The sequence below is a fragment of the Leuresthes tenuis genome, unplaced genomic scaffold (assembly GCF_036924035.1).
Source record: "Leuresthes tenuis unplaced genomic scaffold, fLeuTen1.0.hap1 SCAF_8, whole genome shotgun sequence".
NCBI lineage: Eukaryota > Metazoa > Chordata > Actinopteri > Atheriniformes > Atherinopsidae > Leuresthes > Leuresthes tenuis.
Window position 1 is genome coordinate 8,044,953 of NW_027325362.1, and position 10,218 is coordinate 8,055,170.

Here is a 10,218-nt window from a genome sequence, read left to right on the forward strand (position 1 = left end):
CACTAGTAATTCAAGACTACAGTGAAAAAACAAAAAGACCATACAGCTGGAAGCTTTTTCTGCAAGTCTCTGTATCAGAGAAAAACACTAATTAAAATCCACATCAGAAAATACTTGGTTGGCATAATCATCATGAAATTTGTATCTAACAGGGGTTTTAAATGTGGGAAGGCGGTAATGATCAATGTCTAAAACGTGTATTATTTGCAACTCTCTTGCAAAACACCCTTAACACACACAATTTTAAATATTATAGTCTTTTCTTTACTCCTGAAAAACTACATCACTACAAAACAATACATCTGCAAACAACAGTACAACATTATAGCACAGCTGCAGTTGTCATTTCCAAAAAAATAACCCCACAGTTCCTTTAGCTGTGGCTGTCTGCAAGATGGCACCCAGACCAGCAGGGTTTGTCCTGCTCTTACTTCAAGAGAGAAACCCTGATGAGAAAATAACCCGTCACTCTGACAGCACAAAGCTGGAGCTGCACGTGCAACAATCAGCCACCAGACTGATACATCGTGGGCTGCAAGAAAAAGTCAATGAACAGAGCCGAGGAGTTCATTGGACTAGGTCTTCACTGTTTTGCAGTTTTATACAGAATGTTTTTTGTCAATGTGTATGAGGGGAAATAAAAACAGCCTTCTGTTTGTGTCTGTGTACACTCTGGAGTCCCAAGACTAAAGAGGCTGGCAGGACAGGACAAACCCAGAAGCCAGAAACACAGAAATAGCTTTTCTTTGTGGTTCTCATTCACAAATATGAGTGAATCACCCCCCCTACACATCTCACTGACCAGAAACAAACCTTAAAGGGCTTTAAGCGTTTTGTTTTCCGAATCTCCATTTTGAGATCAATAATAATTTAGATTTAATTACTTAACTCAAGATCAATAGAAATATGATGTCTTCAGTACTCATGATAAACATCACAATCAGCAGTCGAAACTTATTCACCTATAAAATCAAACATGTTTCTGCTGCAGTTTGCCTCAAAGTTATTCAAGTTTTCTGTTTATTGTGGGACAGCTTTAGACAACGCATCCAGGGTGCTGCTCAAGTTACATCTGATGCTTCTATAAAATGTTATAAAGTCTGTGATATTATGTGTGTTACTTGTAAAGTCGGGCTTTGCAACTTGCACTGCTGACAGGAAGAAAAAAAAATGACCCAACGTGTGAATGAATCAACATCAAAATGATGGAGGGGACCAGGAGTGATCTGTTTGAACTTCATTAAGTTACAGAAGCAAACTTACCAGAGTGACCCGGTTGCAAACAGGGTCCCGCAAAGCGTGGATGTAAGGTGTGGTTTGTTGAAAGGTGTAATCTTCCAAAAATGAAGCCTCGTGGTGTTTAATATTTGGACTCCTCAGCTCTGACACCGGTGAAGGCATGATGTCCTGAAAGAAGGGGACAACTTGCAGGTAAAGTGGAAGAGAACGGAAAAATGTGAGGAGGTAAAATCAGTGGCTCTATGTTAATTAAATAAATGTAGTTTTCAAAATGCAATCTGTAAAGTTTTTGACATTATTTTCACATTTTTCTTAAAAAGATCAATTAAATCTATACGTCTACTCTGAGATTCCTGGACATTGTGAAATCTGTCAGTTAGATAGATTATTGGATAGCAGCAAGGAAGAAAATTGATAATCTCACAATGCATGTAAAGTGGAGTGAATTTAAAACACATGCTTGTACCTCATCAAGTCTTTGGATGTGCCGACTGCCAGCATTAGTGGGTGTGCTAACGTTCTCCACCGGCGTGCTGAGGTGAGGGAGGTGGTTGGTCAGGCTGATGGTGGGTGACAGGAGGCCGGGGACAAACACCTTACTAACCTGGAGGGACACCAAGAAAGCTAATGCATGACTCCATCCCCAAGTGATGGCACTGACATAATCTGAAGCATCAGTTACCTATAATTAGTTTGTAAAACAGCTGTGTGACAAACTGATGTAACTTACTCGGGTGACTCCTGTATAAAGAACCAGACTGCCACAGGCCTCCAGAACCAACATGGCATCTATATTCTGAGGAGCAAAGTGTCATTGTCACTGCAATTAACCATCGTTTTCATGATCAACCAATAACATTAACTACTTTTCCAATTAATTGATAAACTATGTGGTCTATAGAAGTCAGGTTAAGTTCACTCGTTGAAACTGTACCTTTGATACAAGACTAAGAGCACCATCAAATAATCAGGAAGGCCTTGAATTAATTAAGTTTCAGAAGTTGTGTGTAAAAAAGACAAAATGAATAACTAATCAATTATTGAGAGTACCAACAGATGTATGCATATTCAGAAATAATCAGTTTAATATTCAGTTAGTCCCAAAGTCACATATTCAATAACTCTGGAGATTTATGGGGTGACTGTTAAAACTTAGTATGTTAATGTCTAAATTCAGATAAAAGTCTTTTTTTTTTTTCCTATCTTGCTCCTGATCAATACTTTGTGTGCGCAGCAATACCAAATCAGAAATAATTACCAATTTAAATTAGCCAATAATCAAAACATAAAATTAATTTGCAACAATTTCTAACAAACATAAAACTGCAAACAAAACTATAACGTATATAATGTAACGGACAATTAATTTACAACTCACAATTTCAAGCAGAAATCAACTAATTGCCACCATCAAGCCTAATGTGGATCTTTGGTCCTCAAAGAACAGCCTATAATGACTTGTTGGCACATCCAATTTGCGTACAGATTGATTTTAAAATGTCTGAGACACAAAAAGAAAACATAATATGCAATTTATAGAAATGTCTCAGATGGGATTTCAACAAATGCATCCAGAGCGACAGTAGTGCTGAGTGGAATATCGTTGCTACTCGCAGAAAGTACACAAGGTCAGCATGGAGAGCAACAGCTTGTGGACAGATGTTGAAATATACCGTCTGTGTTGTCCGTACAGGCTGTAAGGAACCTACCATTATAAAGCTGCATCAACAGCATAGCTTATGTTGTTATCAACGCCTAAATCATTAAGACGTGCAGCCCATCAATCTGATCGCTCACATATGACAAAGTGCACTGGGGGTGAGAAAACTAATCAAATCTCAGATCTCTATAATATTAAGACACATTTTAATAACTGATAAGGTATTTTTGATAGAGCATAAAAAGAAGAAATCTGGAAAATAAGCAATGGGATTTATGGATTAAAGTGGCCAGAATGCGTGCTATGCAGATACATACAGCAAAACACCATTCTTTCCTATGTAGTTTAGTGATTCCAGATCCAAATTTAATCAGGTTACTTATGTAAGGTCGGTGACCTATGCCAATTGTGTCTAAGACAAAAAAGAAGCAAGGAAACGAAAGAAAAACATGAATACATCCACATACCTGCAGAGGCTCTGCGTCTTTGGCACGGATGGTTGTGACAGAGGGGAAGATAAGCTGAGACGTATCATTGCTCTCAATAAACTTTACACATCTGTGGAAACGATCACAAATATGGCAGCGTGTAAATGGAGATGTCACCATTACATCAGGTAACCACAAGTAATGATGAGAAAGAAAAAAAAAGTTTAAACAAATGCCCTATTATTGTTTCTGTGAAAACTCTTAAATAACAGTCTCTCTGCTCCGTAGAACTTAGATGTACAGTATTTGTGTTGTTTTTTCTATGTTGACAAAAGAATGGGGGCCATACTTCCTAGTGTCCATGGTGCGGAGATTTAGTCACACTGCTGCAGAATATCGTGGCAAAATGCAATTAAAAGGAAAAAGTCTTGAGTCCTGTGTTTGCAAATATCTTCATTTTCTTTCAAAAGCACCTCTCTTTTTTTGTCACTTGCTTCTCTGAGTAACTTGTCCGTCTCGATCAAATAAATACTGAATGAAATAAAATAGTTTGCATATCTGCTGACCTGAGCTGTTGATGAGACTCCACCAGGAAACAGAGGTAGCGGTTCTCACAGAGGTCAGAGGTCAAGAATACTTTTGATGCCTGGCTGTTCATCTCCCTCCAAAAAGCAAAATTATCACAATCGTATGAAACAACAGCAGTTAACTAAAACAGAATAGTGAAATGACAACAAAAAATTAAAGCACAATTATTACCTGTGACAGCCAGCAGTTACAGTCTCACTCCACAGCTGCTCCATGCAGAGGTCGGGTATAATGGGCTCCATCTCTGGTATCAGAACCGTCTCATTGATAGTGCTGTTAAGGGAGGGTAACAAGCCATGATGCCCCCTGGAGGACGGGCTGTGGAACGATGTGTTAAAGCGAGCCGCACCTGAAAAGGATGGAGCAGCCATGCCTGGAGAGTGGGCGCGGCTGGGATGGGACGATGGAGGAATAGGTGGAATAATGTTTCAGTTAGCATGTAACCAAGGTGTTTCTATGCTGACATTTGTTTCTCCAGCTGTCACCTGTTCTGAGCCTCAGTAACAAACTCACCTAAGGGCAGCCATGTTGGATATACTTGGAGAATGAACCCGGGGGTGTACTCCTGGTGAGGATGTGATGATCTTGTTCTGATGACTGTGAAAAACACTGTAGTGCAGTGGGGAGCCAACAGCAAAACTAGAGGAACAATTCAAATAATGAGGTAAGACGAAATCAAAGGATCACATGCTTGAAAGAAAATGTCCCACAACATTTAAATCATCTGAGACTTTTGTTTTCCATATTAAGATTTTGTTTTTGTACATTTTTCAACAGACTTGTGGCAGACTGTGTCAAGCTTATTCTTCATATATATATTTCAATCCATTGATGTCACAGTCTTGGCAAAAGCCAAATGTAAAGTCTATAATGGTACTTAACTTTTAATTTCATATATAAAAATAGTGAAATCATAACCTCCATAAACCGAGGAAATCAAATCAAAATGCTTGGCTAATATTACGCAGCTGATTTTAAGGTTGTGTCTAACTGTGCAAGACAAAGCAGCAGTTGCAATATCTGAGTGAGTGAGTGAGTTTAAAAATGTAAAAAAAACAAAAAAAAACAAAAAAACAGGAAAGTGTAAGTAGCACTTTCACTTCCCTTTCAGTACCTTGTTCCACTTCCAGAACCAAGCCCAGTCACTGCACTGCCACCGGGGGAGTCAAGGCGGGACATGTTACGCAAATGAGAGGTTAGGAAGCCTGAGGCCATCATACCCAGCGGTGTCCCAACCGGCTCTGATGCACACCTCAGGACTTTGGAACGCTCCTGATGAACATACAGGACGTAGAGGTTAGGGAAGACACGTAGAGAAAATGTGTTTTTATGTATGCAAGTTAGGTAACTCACATCATGTGTGACTTTGCGCAGGGCCCAGACTGAGTGTGTTCCCTGTACAGTGTCGTATGATACGACAAGAGAAGGCCGGCAGCAGGTGAACACAATTTTCATGGTGGAGTCAGATGCATACTGCACAGAAGAGCCATCGAACAGGCCTGCAAAAAAAACACACATTTAGATTAAAATACCACCACTCATCATTCAGAAGGAGAGAAAAGATGCAGATGGAAATACATGCAAGATTTTGCCATACCTGAAGGTTTGCACACAATTGGTGCAATCTCATCTAGAGGATGCAGCATGCTGAACACTGTAGGCAGAGGGTCCCTGTGGAGAAAAAAAATCTCAGTAACCTGCTATACACACACACACAATGGTGTGTTTTTGTCCGTGTACACGCATCAGAGTGCAAACTGAAGAGTGTTGTTATTGTAGATGCACTGGTTTAGGTTTTGACTCAACAGCTTCATGTTGGTTTTTGAATGAATCCAAAACAATTTTGATTTTTACCTTCAGTTTGTGTATGGATGAGTTAGTGAGTGTACAGTGTTAGTTTGTTACCCAGGAGAGTGGAGTTGTGTCTCGTTTACTGTGTTCTTTCGTTCCAACAAAAGTCCAAACTCTGTCGACCAGACATTTGAAACCTGGAAGAAAGAAGACGAAAAACACATGAAACATATGTTATTGTGTATTGTTCTGTCAAACTAACAGCTATAAAAGCATTTCAAAACATTAAAAAAGACCAGTTCTACCACTTAACCAGAGAGCTGCAACAACTTATTTTGGGGACTTTAAAAAAGGAAATATTTATAATTTCCATGTACAACTGTTATGAGGCATCTTTATGATTAATTTGTTCTTTGGACACAAAATACCACCTAAAAACCCCTTTCCAGTATAAAGTATAAAGAAATTCACTTTCACTGTCTTTACTGAACACCTTCCTGTTTAGAAATTTGAAACAAACACAGAATTTCATACCAGCAACAGACAACTTGGGAGGCATGTTTACTTTTGTGTTACGTCATCCTTCCTTTTAATTCTACTTTTTAAATTTTCCCAGAAGTACCTTTGTTTATGTTTCAGGGTTTTTTTTTTGTGCAACAATCTCATTAATCACATGTATATACATGGAACCTTTAAATATATAGTGCCACCTACTTATTCAAAAACTTTTGACTGGTATTTTGTGCATGTATAAAAACACAGTATTGACTCTCAAAAACAAATGTTCATATAGTTTAAACTCAAACAAAAAGATAAATGCATACACACACACTTTTAAGTTTAAAAAAATAAAGTCAAACTCCAATGTCTAAAACACCAACAACAAATCAAACACCAATATCTGAAATTGATAAGACTCACTCCCATTGTCAGTCATCTAAATGTTCTGTCTTAGTTGGCAAGATCATTTTTAAGTCAAGAGGAATATCACTAGTTACACTAATGATCAACACAAATAAGCACAAAAAGATAGACTTTTCAAACAGACGAATGCATTCATTTTCTGGTTTATTGATGTGCTGACCCATTTTGTCTGGCAGACATGAAGATTTACCACCAGTGTCTGTCTCTTGCTCACCTGAAAGGGTAGAGGTGAGATAAAATCCTTCCCAGTCACAGTGTGAACATTGACGCAGCTACTCTGGATGATACACACCGAGTGCTCCACTTCTTCCTCTGCAAAACAACAATTAAAATGTGCATGGATGGTTCAACAGATGTACACCACAAAAGACAGGATAAACTGAAATGAGGGTTGCTACTCAAGAACAAAACATCTTTCATCATACAGTACCATCATTGTTGTTGTGAGAAACAGCAAAGTTGCACCATAAAGCCTGCAGATAGCAAAAGACAGTGTCAACTCCAGGAACGTAAAAGCCTAGACAATCACTGTGAAATTCTACTGATCTTAGAAAGAGCATAGCCCTTACCCCACATAGAAAATGTTAAACTAGAAACACAAATGCCATCTAAATTTTCCATAAACTCTTATAGTGAAGCTAAGAAATTAATATGGTCTCTCATATCTGCCTTCAGACAGAAGTACGCCACTCTACATACAACAGACCTGCTGTACTGGGCTGTCGACAGTGAAGGCCTTGTATACGCTGGAGGCTTGTGTCCGACTGCCCTGACTCCACACAACCACGTTTCCTGCTGCATAGAGCTCTTCTTCAAACTCCACATCCTCTTCTTTGACTCCTGTGCAGCCCTTCCTGAGCTGCCAGCATTCCTGCCATTCAAACACATTGAATAGGACCAAAGAGCCAAATCTAAAAACTGCACTAAGTTACACATAAAGTCTTACTTTCATGCTAAATAAATTGGTGCAATACTGCATCTATTGAATTACTTTGATAAACAAATACAAGGAATATAAACTGAATGCAAAAAACATTTTGCAGCAATAACACAAAATTTAAAAAATTCTATTGAATTCTGAATTCTATTTCCCTTAATTTGTTTGTGGCACTCTCTGTTTTCTATTTCTACATATAGTCTTTCGTGTTTTCCAAATCAAACTGAAATAGGAGATCAGAATCAACAGTAAAAGCAATGCAATCTCACCCGTTCTCTCTCCTGCAGACTGACTTCCTGCAGGGACCCCACCAGGCCTGCTGCACCGTCTGACGACCAGAGCTCGGAGGCAGGTTGGAGCTCTCTGAGCTGCAGGTTGAAGGCATTTGGATGGTTCCTGCAGTGCTCACGGCCAAACGGGACAAACGACTGCAATTCCCCTGCGGCGATCATCGTGGCTGTCTCTTCATACACGACTTCCGACATGAGTTCCAGATTTCAGCATTATTTCTGGGAAGAGAAGGATAGATAAATAATCAACAATAAGAAATTAGAGATCTGTAATATAATGGTATGATAAGTTTGACATTTTCAATCAGATGCTCACTTTTATGCCTGTAATGATACAATCATACAAAAGCAATAGAAAAGCTGCGATGGGAGAAATGGATTACTGAAAAAAATTGGAAGCAAAAGATTAGCACAAGTATTCTAGTCCACTAACGTTTACAGGGGGATTATCATCAGATGATCTTCACATGAAAGATGGAGTAATTCTTTCACCTCCTTAAAACTGTAGGTTAATTACCAGAAAAATTATTAATACCTTGTATTAATGTATCCAAATACAAAATGAGGTAAAGACTAATACTAGTATTCCAGTCCAATGATGCCTTTATTTGTGTCCAAATAATGATAGTATCAGGTTTCAGATGCCAAACTAACCAAATAAAAATAAAAAGACTGTCTTCTAGCATTTATTGCTTGGCTAAAGCATTGTTTTTCTGCTGTAATGTGTTTCAAAGGTAACCTTTAGACATATTCTCCACAATTCTATTACCTGATGTAGATGAACTAGTGTGGCACACCAATTTTCCAAGACTTGTACTATATATTTTGCATTTCCTAAGATCTTATAAAAGAAATAATCAACTTCCAAAAACTGCGCTATTTAACCGCACAATGTCACTTTCCTCAATGTTATGCTCTGACTTGAATGCATGCAGACTTTGATACCAAAGGGAAATTTCCAAATGAACTGATGAAAACATAGGTTTCCTCTATGCTAACTGAAAAAAATAATTTCAAAAGGCACACCTGCAAACATATTTTGTGACAATCTAAAGCAAAACCCTACCTAATATTCAGCTTAAAGAAGTATAATTCAAGCACTCAAAGCTTCTGGTTCACAAATGCTGAGAATGAAGTTTAGAGTGACATCTAACCGGTTATGCAATTGTGGATACAGCTGTTATCAAATCACAGTATTAACTTTACAGGCAGTAGATCTAAGCTAACACTTGTAATTTAGCTTCAATCACACTTAAAGCCAAAACATTTGTATCATATACCTTTGATTATGAGTAATATCAACATTAGAGATTGTTGAATAACGTTGGATAGTGGCATTTTTCCAGGTGAGCTCAAATCAGCCACTCCCAACGATTATTCCTATATTTACATGCGTTTGTTCATACTGACAGACACCACATTGCTACAAGTTAACCGGAATCTTTAAGCTGAAAAAGAGCTCACAAGAAATCAAAATGACTGTCATCTAAAATGTGTATTAGGTTAGAATAATAAATATTAACAGTTATGAATCGGACGCTAACTTAAAGTGCTAAGGCTAAAGTTCCATAGAGTACCGTTGCTGTCAGCGGCTCGCTTAGCATGTTAGCTACCATTAGCTCCAGCTAGCTCTGCGTTTGCCAGGAGAAAATTGGTCGCAAACCTGATAATAAGGAATAGTCTGGCTCTTGTCGCGGAGTCCTCGTCTTTTCTTTCTGTGAGGCTTGCTTGAGCACAACGTCGTCACCCGTGCTAACATAAAAACGAGTTAGTTGAGGTGCCAAATTGTGAATTTGGCTAGAGCAGGTTTTCAAATGAGCGCGGACATCTTTGCTGTCCCGACATCCTCTTCCTTCCAGAACTCAACCAATCAGCAACAAGGAAGGGATGAACTGGAAGCTGATAGGCTGCCTTCAACAGGACAACTCTGCAGACATGGAACATAGTATCATGAGCTCTTGCTCATAAAAAAATTTGTCAGCAACAAGTTTAACTTTTAAATTCCTCCTCCACACGGATGTAAACATAGACCAAACCTTTATGTAGGTATAATATGGTGGATGAATTCAGTAATCTCACAGCATGTGGAGGTCTGGTGATAGTGCAGTGGATACATCTGTCCTGTCAGATAGCAGCAGGGTGAACAGGCTGTGTCTGGGGTTAATTTAGTGTTTTATCCTCTTTGATAATTGTAGACAGCTCAGCAAAAACTATGGACTATGCTCTGAAATAAGTCTTGCAGTGATGATGTTGCTTTATCTGTTTTATCTCTTATGCTCCAGGTTCTTCTTGATGGTTTCATCCTTAGTTTTTCTGTCATCCAGGAGGATGTTTGCAGGCAAAGCAGGGAAATAGACCAAA

At 38.6% G+C, this 10,218-nt stretch overlaps 1 protein-coding gene across 2 annotated transcripts in view; it reads right to left on the reverse strand.

The window, feature by feature from the left end:
• The window catches only part of anapc1 (anaphase promoting complex subunit 1), a 43,508-nt gene extending 33,808 nt beyond the window's left edge, over positions 1–9,700 (reverse strand). For both annotated transcript variants that reach the window (XM_072390651.1, XM_072390650.1), the window contains exons 1-16: positions 9,521–9,700; positions 7,837–8,076; positions 7,337–7,501; positions 7,061–7,103; positions 6,845–6,942; positions 5,821–5,903; positions 5,513–5,586; positions 5,269–5,414; positions 5,030–5,187; positions 4,429–4,554; positions 4,087–4,305; positions 3,894–3,989; positions 3,367–3,457; positions 1,970–2,035; positions 1,706–1,843; positions 1,264–1,407 (exon numbers count right to left, since the gene is read on the reverse strand). In XM_072390651.1, the coding sequence (XP_072246752.1) occupies positions 1,264–1,407; positions 1,706–1,843; positions 1,970–2,035; positions 3,367–3,457; positions 3,894–3,989; positions 4,087–4,305; positions 4,429–4,554; positions 5,030–5,187; positions 5,269–5,414; positions 5,513–5,586; positions 5,821–5,903; positions 6,845–6,942; positions 7,061–7,103; positions 7,337–7,501; positions 7,837–8,052 (1,863 nt within the window). In that variant the 5' untranslated portion in view covers positions 8,053–8,076; positions 9,521–9,700. The remainder of the gene's footprint in view (positions 1–1,263; positions 1,408–1,705; positions 1,844–1,969; positions 2,036–3,366; positions 3,458–3,893; positions 3,990–4,086; positions 4,306–4,428; positions 4,555–5,029; positions 5,188–5,268; positions 5,415–5,512; positions 5,587–5,820; positions 5,904–6,844; positions 6,943–7,060; positions 7,104–7,336; positions 7,502–7,836; positions 8,077–9,520) is intronic.
• Between the last annotated feature and the right edge of the window lie 518 nt (positions 9,701–10,218).